A 21095-nucleotide genomic window follows, 5' to 3' on the forward strand; every position below is an offset into this window, starting at 1 on the left:
AAATGTTAAATTGAAAAATTTTTAACTGCAGGGGACAAAATTTTTGAATTGAAAAATTCTTAACTGCAAATATTTCTTGAAAAGTTTTAATATTAAGGAACTTTCCCACCCCCAACATCTTTAGTTATTAAATTAACAGTTGGTTATATAAACGCTTTTAAATTAGATTTTAGAATAAAATGTAGTAATTAAAAATAGAAGCAGTGGTTATGTTGGCAAATTCAATGATAATGTAAGTAACTGAGCTTAATTTATATTAAGTATTGATAGTGACGAATCGCTATTTATATGAATTTATCTCATCCCGTCATTTTACATTTGTCTCCAGTTACATAATTCTCATTTCCGTAGATTTTTCTACTTAAATTAATGATTTGTCTATCGCTAAAACCCCTCTTCCACATTATCACAATCTCTATGAATATTTCGTCATCCTAATTAACATAACTATCAACAGCGTGGAGATGAATGTAGAACGGGAAGGTGTAAAAATGCTCATTTCCACTGAATAAAATCAACGCTGCGTGCACCATTGCGTCATGAGACATATAAAAAACGTGGTCTCTGAAGAAACACATTTTCTTAAATAACTCTTATGTGTATCTGAACGAAACGCAAAATGCGTTCACCCTGTATCCGCATCAGCATTCCATGAGACGCATTCAGGATCGACTCCTACTCAGCACTAACGTTTCATTCCCATCTTTCAGGAAGACCAACCCGAACAAACGACGCCACGACCTAGCAAACCTGTCACCGATCAAAACTTTGCAACATTCAGTAGTGCAGCCATTAAATAAACTTTCGCGGTAGTGGTTTCCATCCTTGAAAGCAAGTTGACGACTTTGTTACGTCATTTCTAATTTTTCTAATAAAAGCAGTGTGTTTTTTAAAAAAATAATTCAAGTGGTTTTAAGTGAAAAAGCTAAGACAGTTTTCAATCAAAGTTTTGTTAAATTTAACTAAAACCCTATATAATTTTTTTTTAAAAGTGGGCTACAACTAAAAGGCACCTCTCGACTACAAGCCTATCATCGTCATATAAACGTCTGAGCGTTGATTTATATATAGGTTAGCTGAAAAGTTAAAACGACCAACAATAACAATAGCAAAGAATAAAAACAAAAAAAATTATCTCTAGAGCTTCGCATACAGCAAATAAAATGTTCTCGAGATAATCTCAGCATCTTCATGTTTGACACTACCTCACTAAAAAATAACTTGGATAACATGTAATCCTCCTACAATATAACATGCCTGCCTACATATCACAACTCTTACAAAGGGAGCAACTACACAGCTGCACAGTTTTTTCTAGAATCTTTTCTTGTGACATATTTATTTATTAATTTAGAAGGTTAAAATTGGAATAAAAATTTAAATAAAAATGTTTATGTAATAGAAAATTTCCCCCGTAAAATTTTCAATTACAACATTAATTTCCTGAAAACATGTCCAAAGCAACGATAAAAGCAAAAAAATGTTTCTCAGAAAAGCTGATAGTCTTCGTTTCAGAAATTTGTAATGTTATCAACTGCATTTGATTTTTTTTTAAAAACGAAAAAATATTTCAAATATTTGGAAATGTAAGTGAGCGAGTTGCAGGAAGCAACTCAAAACGACAGATTAAACCCATATAACAAAAATCTGTACTGTACAGTTAGCTACAAAATATTTAATATAAAAAAACGAAAATATGAAAAAAATCAAACTTTATAACAAAAGACACGCGATCGGGCTCTCAAACGGTTCCAATCAGATCTGTTTTCAATCATATTTTTCTATACTTAAAATTGTTTTAATATTATAATATATATATATATATATACATATATATGTGTATATTATTTTAATACTAACAAATAATGTTTATTTTTAGTTATTAACATCTTGCCACTAATAACGAACAAACCAAAATGTAGAACTTATAATTCATCAAAAAGACAAAACTGATTCACTTATTCACTTACATATAAAATAAATTTTTTGTCATTATGAGACACCTTTTTGAAGGATACGATTATTTTTTAAGTCAAATTTTTAAAAATCGTTGTTTCAAAATATTTTTCATTAAAGTTACTCTGTATTGGAGAAACTTTACAGGCAAAGTCACAACCAATATATGATGATTTGACAGGCTAAAAGACAAACGGGCAGACAGAGGGACAGACAGAAATATACGGACAGAAATAAGCAGACAGACAGATATAAACCTTAATATTTTTTGCGACCTACAACCACACCCGATCGTACATAACCAGCCAGCCAGCCAGCCAGCCAGCCAGCCACAATATATATTCTATCCTATGACTCGTCTTATCCTCCATTTCCTCACATCTTATATCACGGCCTCAATAACATAACCTAGTTATTTAGTATTTCAGTATTAGTATTTCAGCATAGATTCAGTTTTAAATTTAATAACTTTTGAATTATTTTTTAATCTTTATTACATTACAAATTACATTTCTCAAAAAAGTTGAAATACAAAAAATCTCATGATAAATTTGAACAACGAAAAATGCGTTTAATCCATCCTGTGATAAATAATTTGAGACTGCAATAAAAACTATCTTTAAATGCATTTAACTGCGGAAGGAAGTTAGAACACATAAAAACGTTTTCGGTTTGAGTTTCATTGGCTTCGTGTTGTTTTGTGTTTTAGTGAGATCATTATCATGATCGTGATCATCATTATCAGCATCTATGTCATTATCATCATTTGTATTCATCGTCATTAAATGACCAAAGACATCAATTCTAATGAAAGATAAAACCCAACCGACATAACCAATGTAGAAAAATTCAATTGACAATAACACAAAAACAAAGCCAGCAAGCAACAAACAACAAAAAATTCAAACAAACTCATAACAAAACATATAAACAAACACATAACAAAACATACAAACACATAACAAAACATTAAAACAAACACATACAAACAATACATAAAAACAAACAACAAACCAACAACAGGGCAAATAAACAAAGACATACAAACAACAAAATATCAAAACAAACAACAACAAAGATTGAGACCATCATTACAAGTTGTAGTAGTTGTTCAACTGTGACAAGAAAATTGTAAGGAAGGAACAATATGAAGAAGGCTTACAAATTTTTAATACGACTGGTAAGTATTAAATCCTAAAAATATATGCGTGTGTTTGTTTGTTTGTTTGTTTGTGTGTTTGTGTGTGTGTGTGAGTGTGGATGTGCGTTTGTTTGTGTGTGTGTGTTGGTGTATATTGTTTATATAAGCATGTATAATTTTAATTATTAATCTAATTCATTTACTCAGCATCACTTTTGAATTATATCATGTTCTACAAAGTGTATCCGAGGGAAGGGTAAGAATTAAAAGTAGTCTATTTATCTGGCACCTCGCAGCGGCTCATATTAAACATGAAATTGATAACCACAAAAATTATAACAGTTACCCGACCACAACAACTAACTAATTGGCTAACTAGCGAAATAACTAACTGACTAACAACAACAACAACAACCACCACAAAAACAACAACTACAACACCACCACCCCCGACAACAACTAACCAACCAGCAAAAATTACAAGACGAGTACTGGCGAGACAATCGCGCAGCTACCGAAAGTACTACAAATACATGCCTGATGTGGGCAACGATAAAATGGCAATAAAAACTAACACGAGCGACAACAAAACACTCACTTCGTCATTGGCCGTTTCAAACTTGTCGCCATCATCTAAAGCGATGTCCATTCTCCATCTCAGTTTGTCATCACCATTATGACCACCATCATCCTCATCATCATCGTCGTCGTCATCGTCATCACCATCATCGTCATCATCATCATCATCATTATCATCACCATCATCGTCGTCATCGTCATCATCATCATCATCATCGTAACTATCATCATCATCATCCTCATCATCATCATCAAATTTGCTTCAAATCATTATGATTTGTGCGGTGTAATTTGTAAAGAATTGAACTTTAGTGATGCGATAGGATTTTCAATTATGCGAAATAAACTTTAACGTTTAAATGTACGGTGGAATTATTTCCGTATCAACAAGACAATTAAATAACTAATTTCAAATTTATACATCACCATGAAAACCTTTATATAAAAATTTGGAGAAATTTTTGAACTTTAAAGAAACAGGAAACTAACTGACAGTCGTGTGAAGATGCTATGTAAGCTGATCTCTTACTCTCACCACCATCATGAAAAGGCAAGAGAACACGCAGGCAGAAAAAATTGTTCTAGCTTATCTTCACGCAATTTTTGCTGCAACCATACATCAACGCTATCTAAAGAAAATAAACACACACTAACGTATCAGAGGACAAACAGGTCTAGTAACTGTGACAAAAATCAAACTTATGTGTGCGTGCGTGAACTGTGTGTGTTGTTTGCACGGCACATCAGCTGAGAAAGCGTGAAATTTTAAAAAGTTTCATAATGAAGACGATTTAAATGGTTTTTCAAGTTCAATTCATTTGTTGATGGGATTGGTTGGCGTCGTGTTTCTACTGGAGCTATCCAAGCAGCCTATCCACTCATTCTCGATACATCAATCATTTTAATACTATCAGGCTTACTTACCATCCATCATGCTTCAGATAAAATGCCGATTTTTTTTTACACTTTTTTCATTTCGTTTTCTCTTTTCATTTTTACTTATTATGTATTTATCATTAAATCTACATTCCAACACGCTTTACTAACCATTAACAAGGTTACATAGCTCAAACATTTTTCTAAAATTTTTAAATAAACAGTTATTAATTAAAGTAAATGTTGATTTAGTATTAATGTGTATTTGTACATCTAACATTTTGCCTTTTAAACATACATGTTTTGAAAATTTGTGAAATCTTTTTCTCTTATTTAATGAGAAAAGAAAATACTAAGAGTGAAATAGCTACAACTAACATCCATCTTTCTATGTATGAGGTCTGTTGCTGCCAGATTCGCTTCTTAGAAACATTTTCTACTTTACAAAGGCGGTAACTAAAAATCGATGCGTTGTTGTTTTTCTCAATTTTTTTTTGTAGAAGCAACATAGCAAGCTATTGATTGAAGTGATTGGATTCATCTTGACGCTTCAAGACAGGCCCGTTTCAATACGCCGTGTTTGCGCGTGCATGTGATTAGTTGCATGTGCAATATATTTGCGTGTACGTGTATTTTAATCATCTGAATGCGTGTGAATGAGTGTGTGTGTGTGTGTGTGTGTGTGTGTGTGGTGTGCTTTCGATAAATATTTCTACGGTCGAATATCTCTTACGTGTAGATTATTTAAAAGCAACTGCATGTAGCTATGATTTCAATTTTTTCTAACATTATTGCAGGGTCAATGGCTCAAGGTTCTGATATGATCGTGACATTCACCTTTTTATCTTTTCAAACTACATTTTGTCATTTGAAAATTAGCAAACGAATCATTCAAAAATTAAAATCTCATTCTAGGTGTCGTAAGTAAGGGGGTACCCTCTTAGTTTGCCAGCATTTCACTTCCTTTGACAGCTAGATAACTGGCTACTTTGTCGTTACGAACTTTTTCATTAAAACTGTAGTTTTCAGTTTTTTAATTTTCAATTTTTAAGATCAAAGTTAAAGTAAAAATAAGATTTTTATAAGTTGCTCAAACTAAGTAGCACTTTTAAATTAAAAATAAAACAACAGCCAAGTTTTAGCTAATTTATAAAATTTATTTTTTTAAACAACACAAAACTTAATTGTAAAATAAACAAGGTTTATATTTTTGTTACAAAACTCTTGAAAACCATACAAAAAATTTATAATAAAATTCAAGATAAAAATTGAATGACAAAAATTAAATTTAGACTGTTTTATTCAGCGTTATACTTTTTCGTACAGTGTTTTATTTGTGAATATGGGATCTATGGCATCTATTTAATGTCTGTGTGTGTTTGTTTGAGTGTGTTTGTTAGGGTGTGTGTGTGTTGTTTGTGTGTGCTGTTTGTTTGTGTGGGTGTGTGTGTGTGTCTGTGTATTTTGCATTGTGTGTGTGTGTGTGTGTATATAAGACAAAATCGATCAATTGGTTCATCGCTAAGATGTTTAAGATAAATTATGATCGATAATAAAACTATCGCTGTCAGATCTGATGTATAACTATATATTTCTGTATAAATGGTGTCTCCTATTTTTAATGATCAACGTTCAATATTTTTAAACAATTTAATCAAAATACCGATACAATACAACGTAACTATACAAAGTAAAATAATTTTCAAAAACTCACGAAAAAAGTATATAAATTTATAAGATTTTTTTGTAAAATAATTTCAAAAATGCCAATGAAACGTTTTGAGAATTTGTCAGATACGTAAAACAGTAGAAAAACTCAAGAACACTTGCAGACGCTTTTACCAGTTCGACAAAACAAAATCTTCAAGAAAGCTCTCCTGAAATCTCGCAGCGAGTAGGCGTAGATGAAAGGATTCATTCCAGAGTTGACGTACATAAGCCAGGTGAAAATCGGAAAGACGATATCAGCATTGGGAACACAGTTCTTGTGACAGACGCCATATAAAAGGTTCGTTACAAAAAACGGGAAGCAACAGAAGCCGAAAACGCCGACCACAAATCCAAGAGTTTTAGCGGCTTTCTGTTCTTTGGCCGCCCTGCTGATACGTTGCCGTAAAGTAAAAGTGGCCCATTTTTTTGAGATGAGCCTTGAGGGTCTGACGTTCTGTTGAGTTCTGAGTAGTGATGATGTGAGTAGCAGTGATGATGATGATGATGGTGGTGGTTGAGTTTTTGTTGTTGTTGTTGACGGTTGCAGTGGTTGTTGTTTGAATGGGTGAATGATTAGTTCCAACCCCAACGATCCTCCTCCGCTCGAAGTTGATGAGTATTCGTCCAGATGTTTGTACGTCTGTTGGTGTGTGTTGTTTGTTGTGTTTGTTTGTAGTGTTGTTTCTAGTGTTTGTGATGTTTTTAGTGTTGTTTGTTTGTAGTCTTGTTTCTAGTGTTTGTGATGTTTGTTGTGTTGTTTGTTGTGTTGTTTGTAGTGTTTGTGATGTTTGTAGTGTTGTTTGTTGCGTTAGTTGGGTTGTTAGTTGGTGTTGTTAGTTGGTGTTGTTTGTTGTGTTTGATAAATTTTTGTTAATGTTAACTTATTGTATTTTTGTTGAATTGTTGTTTTGCTGTCCTGTTTTGATGGTTTGTAGTGTTGTTTAGTTAATTGTAGCGTGCTGGTTGGAGATTGTTTGTTAATGCTAGTTCAATCCCAGTTAGCCGATAAAAAATTTGGCAAACCTTTAAAGCCCCATGATTAATAAATGAAAAAAATGTTTTAAAATTTATTTCCTTGTCTCACTACAATCTATGAAAATAAAAAACTACAAAAAACACCTTTGAACAAACGTGATAAGTCGCTAATTAACATGTCCTTACATTTTGCAAGAAATTCCATTTTTTTAAATGAATGAATAAATTAAATTGCGAAAAATTCATAAAACGTTTTTTTTAGCGTTTCAATTGTTCAGTAACGTCAAATTTTTTCTGTTTCTCACCGGGGCCTTTCAAATTGATGTATTGTGTTCTACGCAGGCTCGTACAATTGAAGTTTTACAAATTCTCATGTTTGCATGTTTGCCAATGCTAATGTAATTTTTCAGAAAAAAACATATAGAAATTGATAGCTTTGGAATGTTCAAACTACATTTTGTAAAATTAATTCATTCGCTTTAATGATGACGCGAAATAAAAAAAGTATTAATATTTTTTACGAAAGAATTAATTACAAAACAAAGTTATGGGAATAACTAACGTTAAGTTTAGTTTGTATAACAAGTGTTGTTGCAACCGATTCGATTTTATTTCATCCGAGTATAATGTCCGAATGATGTCCTACCGACCATCAGTCGCATTTCAATTTTAATCTACTCTCAACAATTCATCTTAAAGCATTTTATGTGCAAAATAATAAATTAAAAAAAATTAATTAAACTAAATTATTAATTCACTAATTTTTTGTTGACAAAAGTTTAAATTCGCATACCGCTATCAATTGTTTTTTGAAAGTATAAAAGGCAAGTCAAAATTAAAACTATTGTCAATTATTGTTTCTACAACAGGCGTGGCAAAAAGAATTTCACAAATTCAAATTGAAAAAAAAAGGAAATTCAGAATAGCCCTGAAAGAAAAGTTAGAGTTATTTTCTGGAGATAGTCATTTGTTTCATGTTGGGTTAATTTTTTTAAACTGTGACAAATAAAATAAAATAAAAAAAAACTGTGACATTCACAACAAATGTATAATAAAAATAGAATAATAACATATAATTCAACAAACACCTCACAAAACTAGAACGCTATGCCACTAACACCCCCACAAGACGTACATATACAAACATGTTTTGAGGTTACACACACATTCATACACAAACAACAAACACAATCATACACACACATTTACACACACACACACACCACACCACACGCAAACGATGGTTTGTTTCGTGTGCCTGCTTGATTGTTATGCATTAAATGTGGCACCTTCAATTTGTAACGATGTTCACTATGTTAACGTTACGCATTATATTCCCTATTCTCTAGATCATTTCCGCAAGGACAAAGACTCTTCTGTGTTATTTTTTCATTTAAATATATTATAAATAAAATAGTTTATTTAATTGAAACAAAAATAACAAACAAACAGACAGACAGTCTGACAGACAGACAGACAAATAGACAGACAGACAACAAACCTGCTCAAACTTCGTTTTGACGTGTTTATACCCTCCTTTGTGCACGCGAATGGTCAACATGTCACTCTCCTCGTTCATATCTCTTGGCAAATATTTCTTACTCTTGTTGGCCATCGTCATCGTCCCCGACATTAAAATTTTTTTCTGCTTCACTGCGGCGTTGTAGATGCTGTAATAGGCGTAGAAGATGATGAACATAGGCAAGTAGAATGATATGAGAGATGAGGAGACGAGGTACATGGAGTCTTCCGTGAAAGTGCAGACGGTCTCAACGCTGAGGTGTGGATTCACTTGGTCCCACCAGAAGATGGCTGGAAAGCTGATGCACGCCGAACAGAGCCAGACTACTGCGACCAGGAAAAGGGCTCTGTTGGACGACATCTTTCGGGGGTAGGCTATGGGGTCCGTGATGGCCCAGTACCTGCAAACAAACATGTTTGCTTGTTTGCCTATGTTGCTATTTGTTGATATATTTGAGTTTTTGTTTATTTATTTGAGTATTTCCTTCAACGACGGTGAATATTTGTTTTAATTTTATATAGTTTGAAAGGTTTAAAACATTTTGGACTACCGGTTTTATAGTTTAATTTTATTGTTCAATTGATATAATTTAACTTATATCTATTTAACTATTATAAAAGCGAGAGATAGAATAAATTTTAAACAAAGTATGAACTTGAATGGGTGTTAAAACTTTCATAAAAAAATATGTCGTATCAATTTGAACGAAATGTTATTTTCAGTTTTTTGAAGTATGCCCTATAGTTATTATTATAGTTTGCTTAAAAAGTAGAACACCCAAGCAATGCGCACTTGCTTTATTTGATGTGAGACGAAAATAAAAAGTTGAAATTATTTTGGGTCTTGTGATGTTTACACAGCTTGTTAAATTTTGTTTCGTTTTCAAAGCGAAAACTTGCTTACACGAACTCCAAAAACAAGCGATGTTTTGTATTTATAAGAAAAATTAAATTGCGTTTTTAGGAAAAAAAAACATTTTGTTCAAAAATATTAATTTAGAAAATTTATGTCGGTTAGCAAATTTACAAATTGTACAATTAAAATTTTCTTAAACTTCGAGGCGAGTTTTGATGTAACGACAATGATCCGAACGTTAACACCTAGCATTATTAACAAAAATTGATGACATCAACAAAAACACATCCACTGACATTAACAAAAAAAGATGATAACAATATTTGTTGTAACAACAACCACATTCTATCAACTTTAAAGTCATTCGAGTAAGCTGTACGGAACGTTTCATTAATTTTAAATGACATCAGCGATAGAAAATGAACAATGGTTTCTCATTTCTTACGAGGCATTGTAATTTGACTGCGTGTTTAATTATTAATAATTAATTAAAAATCTCATTGTGTTGAGAAAAAAAGTTTTGAAAAACTTAACAAAAATTTCCATAAAAACACATGAATTAATTTAGTTGAACATAAAAATCATACAATTATTATTATTAAAACATAAAATCTTCATTCACGGTGATAAATGCGGCTTCAAAATTCATTTCATTAAATATTTTTTGCAATTTAGTGCATAGAGCAAAAATTTTGAAGAACTAATATGATTAAAAAAAATTAAATATATATATTTTTACACTCAAATGATAAATATGAAAAATGTACTAAACTGAAAACTTAATTATTTTCCATAACTGCTTTTAAATGCCATCACATATCAGCCAATCAGCAAATTAGAACTGACAGTTTGTTGTAATTTGAACCGGACGAACGCAATGGTAAATAAAACAGGACAATTACTTCAAATTAAAAAACCTTTTGACATTCAGAAATTCAGAATGTACTTAATAACAGAGTACATATGTGCTTAATGACAGAGTACTTTGTCATTAAATACATTCACATTCATTCTTAATTTCAACTTTTTATTCTTTAGTATAACGAATGATTCGCGTACGGAAAATCTTGTTGAAATATAATTTGGCTTACATTTTAAAAGTTGGTTTGCACTAAAAGGTGCAAGCATAATGCAATTAAACAGCATTAACATCACCCTACGGCGCGTTTGACTCTTTGGTTGTTCAGCTCACTTTGGAAAAGATGATTTTTTTTAAACTTTTGTAAACTTGATAAAAGAAAAATGTTATCCAATTGTGAAAATATGTAAAAACTTCATCAAATGAACACAATGTATAAAATTTAAGTTATTACAAAACCATAATTCAATTAAATCATTATTTCAATTCATCAACAATTTGATAGATTAAGTTTAACCTGTCTAGTGATATGATGGACAAGTTGAGTATTGAAGCAGTGCTTGCAAGAACATCGAAAGAGTGCCACAAATCACACCACGTCTTCCCATACCTCCACACTCCGCTCTCTGCCTCCAACGAAATGCTGAAAGGCATGACGAGGGCCCCAATGAGTAGATCGGCCAACGACAGCGAGACGATGAAGTAGTTGGTGGCCGTCCTCAAGTACCTCTCCCTGCACACGGCCAAGATGACCAAGATGTTTCCTACGATGGTCACTAGGCTGAACAGTGCTAGTGCAAAACAGGTGATGGCAAGCTTCCATTTCGTTGAAAGCGCGTTTTGTTCAAGTGATGATGATGGCGATGATGGAGATGGCGATGATGAGTTAGATGTTTGGAGGAATGTTGAGAGAAAATATGATTCCTGGGCGTTGATGTTATCATCATCGTCGTCGTCTTCATCACCGATGTCGTAACCGTTCCTGTTGGTGGGGTGTATGAAAATGTTCGCCATTTCACTCAAATGACCGGATGTTGAGTCGGAAGGATTTAATGGATTTAATCCCATTCTGTACTTTCCATTGTTGAATCAAGTGGAATTTGTAACTTCAAAAAAGTGTGACAACAATGAAATTTCCCCGCGGATATTGAGAAATAATTATTATATAACATTATAATTACACAAACTGAATTAAGAATCTGATCTCAATGTTACCAGTTCAAAAACAAAAACTAAACTGAAAAACATTACTCCAACTATTAAAAAAACTAAAAGCGTGAAATATTATTCACCTAAGAAAATAAAAACAAAACATTTCAAAACACATCTGAAGAATTTTCTTTGGAATAAAATTCTGTCTGGAAGTTTCAATGAATAAGGAGAACCGCCCAACCACGTGCAGGCTACACGTCATCCATGCCACACCACATCCCATCTGCCTCCATGCAATATTCTTTCCACACTTGCGTCTATGCCATATGGGCATTAATAAACGAAGAACTTGAGGTTACAGATGTTTATAACAGCCTGGGGTTTTACGCTCGCTTATATGTGTGTAAAGTAACATTTTTGTATATATTTATAATTTAAACATTTACCTACATTCATATGTACAAACAATTTTTTTATACAAATATGAGTGATTTATGCAGCAGAAAAATGTTTTGGTTTGTGCCTGAGCTAAGTGACATGTTCGTTGAATCAGTTACATACATACAATTGAATATCGAATTTTATGACATAACAAACAAATTAATTTTAATCAGATAAAGTACAATTTTTTTTTATAAAAAAACATGTAATAGAAATTTTTCACTTACATGCTTTTAAGACAAATATATCACTTGATATAGAATGATGAGAAAACATTTTCTTAGCTATTTATCTCAATTTTCATCTGGTTGGTATGCGTTAACAGATCGGCAAATCGTCGAACAATTGTTAATGTTTGGTTAGCAAAGTTGAATATTCTTAAAATAGGTTTCTACAAAAGTTGAATGACTTTTAAAATGTTATTACAGTTTTCTTCAACTTTAGATCTAAATTATGCTTAAAAATTACATCTATTTAATTTATAATATAATATATTATCAATATAATCAATTGTATTTTATTGCGACTGTTCCTTAACTCATCTCACTCACTCTGTTAATAAAATCCTAAAAACAGTTTAGCATCATTTTACATCATTTAAAAAAAATATTTAAAAAACATTCAATAAATAAGTTTTAATTAATGTCTATTATTCAAGAGATCAGATGTCAACTAAACACTCTTTTTTTAAAATGGAAAATACTAAATTGAAATAAACAAACTTAATCAGAATGATATCTTTCTCAGATGATTAGATACTAGATAACATGATACTCATATATTTATGTCGCAACAAGATTAAAAACTGGTTTATTTGATATGCCATAGGACGACGTTATATTATCTAATCATTTATTTAAAAAATTAATTAAATTATTCGACATCTATTTGAAATAAAGGTTGCTTAGGAAACGTACAATAGAGTAGTATATTGATTCACATTTCACCTCTAAATAGAGATCACTCAGGTAAAATGAATGGAGACATTAAAGACATCATTTTCCGACAGTGCATTAACATTATCATCGTTGTTATCTTCGTCGTCATCGTCATGTCATCGTCTTCCTTATCTTTGTCATCATCATCTTCATAATCCTCATCATCCGTCACATTGATCCTATTGTCATCATTGATGATGACTTTTCTACATCATCACTTTCAACATCTTCTTCATCGTCATCTTCATTTCCATAACCTCGATGCAGCTTTCTAGAAAATTTTTTCAATTTCGATATTGAGAATTCCTACTAGAAAGTTTTCAAAGGTTTAAGACAGAAAGACGCCATGGAGCTGTTCATGGAAAATCGCAAAAATAACGGGACTCCATTTATGGACGCACCCTATATAAAAACCAAAGGATGTAGTGACAATTATTTATTTTCTTTTTTTATATGACTCTTAAATTTAGGCAAATAAGAGTGAATCGTAGCTGCTTTTCGTATTTTTATCGCGAATCCCATTGCACGCTTATGCTTGGTCTGACATTTGAAATATTTCGTGTTTATTTGTTTATGTTTCCTTGTGTGTGTTTGCCTGTGTGTGTGTTTGTGTGTGTCTGCATGTCTATGTGTGTTTTTGCATGTGCGTGTATGTGTGTTTGTAACTTTTTTGGTCAACCACAATTTTTATGAAAATTTTTAAGTTTTTTTATTGAAATGTTATAACCATTAAAAACAGAAACTTAAAAAACGAACATTTGATACATTTGTTTGGGAGATCGCAACTCTCAAAGTCGAAATGTTATGTGCATGTGTTGTATACTCGTTTGCGTGCGTGCGTGTGCATGCGTGCGTGCGTGCGTATGCGTGTGTCGGTTTTGGAGTGGGCGATTATAGCGAATTGGAATGTTTGTTATTCTGATGGGGAGGCTTTTGTTTCTCTTGCAAGTGTCAATTTGGCATTGCATGAAAATGTGGCTGTATTACCATGTCGAACATGCCAGTGATGGATTTTTTTTGGTCACTCAATTATTCCCACCCGTGTCTGAGAAGGAGAAGATGGAAGATGGCTTTATAAATCATCGCCGTTTGTCCAGAAGTGAAACTTAAAAACATTAAAGACTCTTTCGATTAATGTTCATCACTCTTTTTACATGTTTTCAATTTTTTGGAAAAAAGTTTTTAGCTAAAAGAACTTTGATTAATTTTGTTGAAAATGTCTGTTGACTCTTATTAAAAATTTCTTTTCATATTTTTTTCTCTCTTTCAATTAACCATCAACAAAAATCATCTTAACGAAGTTTTTTGCAGAGTACCCGATAACGAATATTCATTATCGACACTATGATTTTTGGTAAATTTGCACGTCTTTGACGACGTCGGTAAGCACAAATCAGCGCCAAATGTTCCATATTCAAGTGTCAATTATTTTCTTCCGTGCCATGAAGGGCTCTTATTCACTCCACTCTCACTTCACTTCAAAGCCTGCTCCACTGCCTAAGCTAAAAGTTCTCTGATTATTTTTTGTTCTGAAAACTAAATAATTTTCATCTGTTTTGTTTTTCAATTTGCATTTTTTAGTTCAATGATCAGACGTTAGATATATATTTTTATGTTTAAACTTTTTAAAAATAAATAAATAAACATAATGAAAGCAATAAAAAAACATATTTTCATTGTTATGATGAAATAAAACTGATAATGGCACACGAATGTACAATACTGTAGGAGCATTACTCTGTAAAAATGTTTGCTCGAGCGAATTTATTCTTTGCATCAGCTCGATATTGACAAGCATTGTAAGGATATGTGTATTGAGTGGTCATCGGTTTCTCATCATGAGACTCACTTCTATGGTCCCTTCTATTGTCACTTCTATTGTCACTTCTATTGTCACTTCTATGGTCCTTTCTCTGGTCACTTTTATGGTCTCCGCGTGTTTATTTATTTAGATTTACAAAGTTGACAAATAATAAAGCTGTTATATTTTGTTTTTATTGCACGAGGTACATTTATTTAACTTAAGAAACAATCTGCAATTTAATGTGGAAAAAACAAATGAATACTTATAACCCTGCTATTACTTTTTACGTTAATTTAGCCAGTGGTTAACATTTGTCAATAAATAGACTGAAGTAAATTTTGGCTAGCAAGACAGAAAAGGAACAAAAATATTTTGTTCTTTCATCTCCAGTGAACAGACACGCCTCTAATAAAGCATGTCCCAGATGGAATGCCATTGTCGAAGAACGCACAAACAGTGCTCAAATAATTGGTATAAATCGCTGGCCTGATCATCATCATCACGTGCGTGTGTGTGTCATCATGTATGTGTGTGTGTGTGTGTGTGTGTGTGTGTGTGTGTGTGTGTGTGTGTGTGTGTGCGTGATTGTGTGTGGCGAACTATGTTGCACGCTGAGTTTTTTTTTCTCCAGTTCATGAGCGTTTATTATTTATTCAAAAGACGGTATATAGACGTTTAAATGTATACATTTAAATAAGTACATTTATTTTTTTATTTATTATAATACATAGCACAATATTATAAGAACGTTAAAGCTGTTGGCAATGAAATAATTGTAAATGAATTCTTGAAAATTTGATTTGAGAAATTAAAAATTCTACTTATAACTTCCCCCAAGCTGTGATTCAATTGTTTATCACTCTTGTAATTTTCCATCAAACTATTTTAAACCGCCTGTATTTTTATATGAGAAAAAAAAATTAGCAATCGTTTGTCATTAACATTGTCTATGTTGATTCAATGTATATGTCTATATCTTACTTTATAAATTGCTCTATAAATAATTTTGTTTAGTTGTACGGGTACAAAAAAAAGATTTTTTTTTTATAAAATTATGCTAACCTGAATCATCTTTCAAAAGTCCAAATGAAATGGAATTTTGAAATAAAAATAACTAGAATGAAATTATTTTTGTTGGTAGGAGATGCACTGAGTGGCAGCAGGAAACCAGAGAGTTCATGCGTAGAGTGCACGCACATCTGAGCAAACGTCATCATCGTCATGTATCGTTTGATGTATGATTCGTAACTTCTTTCTGACAACTGCCGTTTTGCTGACGTTTTTGAAGTTAAAATTATATTCCATGGACCGTGTGCAACCAACCCAAGCCACGCCAAGATTATATCAACAATAATATACGTGGTTATAATAAAATATATTATAATGTTTAAAAAATACTAATTATAAAAATGTACACTGAAGTTGCACCTCACTCAGACACCTGTCGTCAAGTTTGCTCCCAGGCCAATTTAAATAAGTTTATAGTAAAAGAGAGAAGGAACTTCTTATAACCCAATGAACGTGCAGTTGGTACTTAGTTTGTTGCTTATTTGTTTACTCGCGAATTAAAGTTTCAAATTATTTTATAACTCCGATTAACCAAAGCAATTTCTTAGTTGTTTTACAACATCTAACATCAAAAGAAGACGTTGAACTGGAGCACAATGTTTTGGCTAAATATTTTTATATCACTATTTCAAATTATTTGTACCATGTTTTCTCAACGTACAGTTTTTATTTAGTTTATTAGAAAGTATGTGCTGAACACATTTTTCACGGTTAGAAAAAAAATTAAAAAAACATGAAATGGCACTTTTTATAAAAAAAACTGTCCGTCGGGTGCCATTTGATAGCTGCACGTCTTCAGCTAATGGGTCCTCAATTAATTTATAGACACGCTCCAAATTAAAATCTACAAGTGTCTAGGAAACGCTTTAAAAAAACAGAACGCCTTTCAAACATTCTACGCGTAATAATTAAAGCAATTGAATGGTTGTCGAGCCAGCTTAGAGAGTAGAAGTGTCGTGTCACGTTCGGCGGTATTGCTCAATGATCTGGTTCTAAAACTCTCTGTTCGAAAGTCAGAAATCTTCACAAATCATGTGCGTATGATACGGTGATGGCATTGTGAGGTGCGTGCCTGCAGTCTATGTAACACGAAAGTTTAATAATATAGAATATATAGAAGTAAGGAGTGGTAAGTAAACAGCTTCGCGCCCGTCAGAGTCGCTATTGATGTAGACAAAAAAAAAGTTCAAGAAAAAATTTTACGTGTTGTAAATATGATAAAATAGAGCGTAAGATCAAATATTTGTTCATGGATATATCTTGCTAATTTGAAAGTTTAATTCAATAACTACGGATGAATTTAAATTAAATTCTGGTTTATCCCGTGTAAATATTAATTTAATTTAATTAAATATTAATTAAATATTAATTTAGTTCAATTAATTTGAGTCTCTCAAGAGAAATCAACAAAAACATTTTTTAGATCGCTACCTGCTTCTCTCCTATCAACCGTGGAAATCGTTGATGAAACTTTCCTTGAATAAACGCGTTATCGTCTATTTATAACATCAAATTTAAAAACGAATGGTTATATAATGCAGTAGGGAGTTAAAAGCTTTCATTTCGAAAAAGTTCATAGAGGAGTGATTTGAAAAGAAGTCAATTAAAATCAACTATTCCTGCTAAAAAACTAATTCGCACCACCTCACATACATTAACGTGTTGAATAGCGTTTCAATTTCAACAATTGTTTTTGCTATTTTATACAAGTAAACTGTGGATATGTTTTTTTTACAATATTCATATTTTGATTTAGTTTTTAACAAATTAATTAATTGAAATTTCAATTTTTTCAATTTAATAGAGAAATTAATATTTTAAAATATTTCTGAAAAAGTATTTCAAAAACTGTTTAAAAGATACTAAATCGCTAATATGTCTCTGCAATAAACTTGATACGCTATTCAATGAATTTTTATCAAAACTACACATTACGTTGTTGTTGGTTTAACAGTTATTTGCAAATTCACCAATTGGAATTAAAATAGGCCAGAAATTAAATCTTTGAAAAAATATTTAATGGTATGAAAAGCGAAAATTTAACGACCAATAATGTACTTGCATTGATTCGTATATGTCAATGCGTGTGTGTGTGCGTGTACGTCTGTTTGTGCGTGTGCGCGTGCGTGTGTGTGCGTGTGTGTGTGGCGAACTATGTTGCAGGCTGTGAGTTCTTTTTCTCCAATTCCTGAGTGTGCAGTGTTGAATTTATGAAGTCCAGTTCTGCAATTAAAATTTAATTAATTAGTTAATTAATTAATTGAAATAACTAATTTATTATTATTAGGCGTATTATTTTTTATTATTCATGACACTATATATGCCTAGACTCGAGGAAAATAAAATATCTCTCTTCGACATAAAAAAAGGTATTTCTTCACTAATTATGTTGAAAAAACTCTTCCAACATTTACACCTATATATAAACATTTTTTACACTTGTTGAAATTTTCGATTTTATTATTATTGATATTTTTTATAACTTCTATTATTTTTTTTATTATTCTTTTGCTATTATTATTATAAACATGGGAAGATAGTAGGCCATGAGGCCCACACATAGAAAGAGGTCTCCACAAAAAAAGAAAATGTAACTGTAATTTTTGAATTTCTTTCCTATTAAATTTGGAACAAACAAAAAAAATTAAATTTTCACAGGCCGTTTAAGAAAATGTTGATCAACCATAAACATCGACACCTCGTGAGCAGGATTACCTACATTTTATTTCCGGGTATATGATGTCCGCCAAGTAATGATTTTTTTCTAATTTTCTTTTTTATCAAAAATTTTTCCAATGTACGTATTCGTGAGATTGTTTGTTTGTGTGTTTGTTTGTGTTTGTTTGTGTTTGTTTGTTTGTGTGTGTGTTTGTTTGTTTGAGTTTGTTTGTGTGTGTTTTTTTTCATGAGAAGGATCTTGATTGAATACAAAAAACATTTGCATAATCTCAACCTAACCATGGTATAAACTTTATCTGTAATAAAAAAGTTAGAGCCTCCACAAAGAGCCTACACGTTCCTTGAGAATTTTAGTGAAATTTCCAAAAAAATTATTTCAGTGGTAATAATAACTATTTATATATATTAATGAATAACAAACGAAAAATATAAAATATAAAATTATCTATCAGACGAGAGAAACCATTAAAATTCCCAACCACAAAGATTTTTTTTAACAAGTTTATTTCGTGAAGCGTAAAAACTGAACATGAAAGATTTCAAAAAAGAAGATAATATTCTAAATAATATGAAACTACAAAGATAAACTAATGTGCTTAAATTTTCGCGCACCCAGAAACTTTGAAAAGCGTTGGAAACCCATTGAAATTTTATCATTTATCATTTTTGTTGGATGTTGGATGAGTGAAAATAAGGACAATTAGAAATTATTTCTGGTTACATAATTCACGGAGAATTTTTTATTCGAGATTAATCAGATAAAAAATATATATTTAATATAAAAAATTTATTGTTTCATAATTTCATTGTAATTATCGTCATAATTATCAGCGGAAACAACATGACAACATCTATAGCGGTATCATCATCATCATGCTTAACAACGGTAGCATCACCATCGTCATCATCAACAACATCAACAACATCGTCGTCATCGTCATCAATTTTTGAATGTCATCTTTGATATAAATCTCTTGAGCTGGGAGTCCTCAAAAATTTTATAGCATCTGATAGTGCCAAGGTTTTAAGCGTTAAGTATAAATACCACGTGGACGATGATGACGATGACGGTGATGATGATGATGATGGTGACGATGATGATGTTGTTGTTGACAATGTTACTGGTGACGACGATAATGATGATGATGTTGTTATTTTTGTTGTTGATGATGATGATGATGTTGTTGTTGATGAAGATGATGATGATGATGTTGTTGTTGATGATGATGATGTTGATAATGGTGATGATGACGACGACAGTTTCACCGATGGCTGACTTAATGCTTGTCCCAAAACAATGGCAAACAAATCAATAAATTGCAATTAAAGTGATGATGATAACATGATGATGGTTTCATGACTGACAATTGCAACGCATCAATGAAACTATTCTAAAATGATGATGATGACGATAGATGAAGATGATGACGATAGATGAAGATGATGACGATAGATGAAGATGATGACGATAGATGATGATGACGATAGCGATAATGATGATAATGATGACGATGAGAAGGATGACAATTGCGACATCCATTGTAGGTGCATCCGAATATATTAATACAAAGACAAAATATTAATAACATAATTGAAACACAAAAATAACGATTAATAATTTTAATCGTTGTTAGGTCATCATTAATGACGTGATAATAATAATAATAATAAAAATATTTATTATTATTATTATTATTATTAACTTTTAATTAAAACAATTATTATTATTATTATAATAATAATAATAATTATTATTATTATTATTATTATTATTATTATTATTATTATTATGGTAAACCCGTTATAGTATGTTTCTATATTTAACTCACCTACCATCATTACCATCATTAATGAAAATATGATAGAATTAACAAACGAACGAACAGTAAAAATGAATGGATGAACAAAGAACATGGATAAACGAATGAGTGAGTGAATGAATAATTGACTGAATAAATGAACAAACAAACGAACGAATGAATGGATGAATGAATGACAAAATACATTTATGACAGATTGATTGATTGGAGGGCCTATTTTTGAAAAGAGAAAAGACCACAAACTTCTTAAAACATCTTCCGGTCAGCACGGTCAACTTATTTATTCCATAATTGCATGTTCAAATCGTTCCAGTCGTGGTTGCATCTTATTCTATATCGACCAACACACCTACATCATCAGACGCACAACATTCAAAGCCAATTCTTTTTAAGAGTTCATCTTTGCAATCGAACCTGGTAACCGTGTAACCACACGCAGCCATGCGTTACTAAACTCTCTGGCGGATTTTTTTGTTTCATCGTCATCGTCACAATCGTCATCGCCGTCAATTTATTGGCCTAATCCCGGCTGATGCGTCTGTCGATAAATTTGTCAACCCCAGCAACGGCATGATGTCTTCGTCTTAGATAATAGGACGACCCATTGCCAATCAGTCTATCTATCTATCTATCTATCTATCTATCTATCTATCTATCTATCTATCTATCTATCTATCTATCTATCTATCTATCTATCTATCTATCTATCTATCTATCTAT

General features: G+C 31.7%; 2 protein-coding genes across 2 annotated transcripts in view; both read right to left on the reverse strand.

Moving 5' to 3' along the window:
• Window positions 1–6407: 6407 nt before the first annotated feature.
• Window positions 6408–11268, reverse strand: HELRODRAFT_121368 (hypothetical protein; the record flags this gene model as incomplete). Its single annotated transcript, XM_009021399.1, has 3 exons — window positions 6408–6859; window positions 8840–9159; window positions 10991–11268. Coding segments are annotated over 3 exons (1050 nt in total), but the record flags the coding sequence as incomplete, so codon positions are not given.
• A 6760-nt stretch (window positions 11269–18028) lies between these two features.
• The window catches only part of HELRODRAFT_161485 (hypothetical protein), a gene marked incomplete at both ends in the record, with an annotated part of 6030 nt that continues 2963 nt past the window's right edge, over window positions 18029–21095 (reverse strand). The window contains one exon of the mRNA XM_009021400.1: window positions 18029–18099. Within this exon, the coding sequence (XP_009019648.1) occupies window positions 18029–18099 (71 nt within the window). The remainder of the gene's footprint in view (window positions 18100–21095) is intronic.

Source organism: Helobdella robusta (assembly GCF_000326865.2).
Source record: "Helobdella robusta unplaced genomic scaffold HELROscaffold_3, whole genome shotgun sequence".
Classification (NCBI taxonomy): Eukaryota; Metazoa; Annelida; class Clitellata; order Rhynchobdellida; family Glossiphoniidae; genus Helobdella; species Helobdella robusta.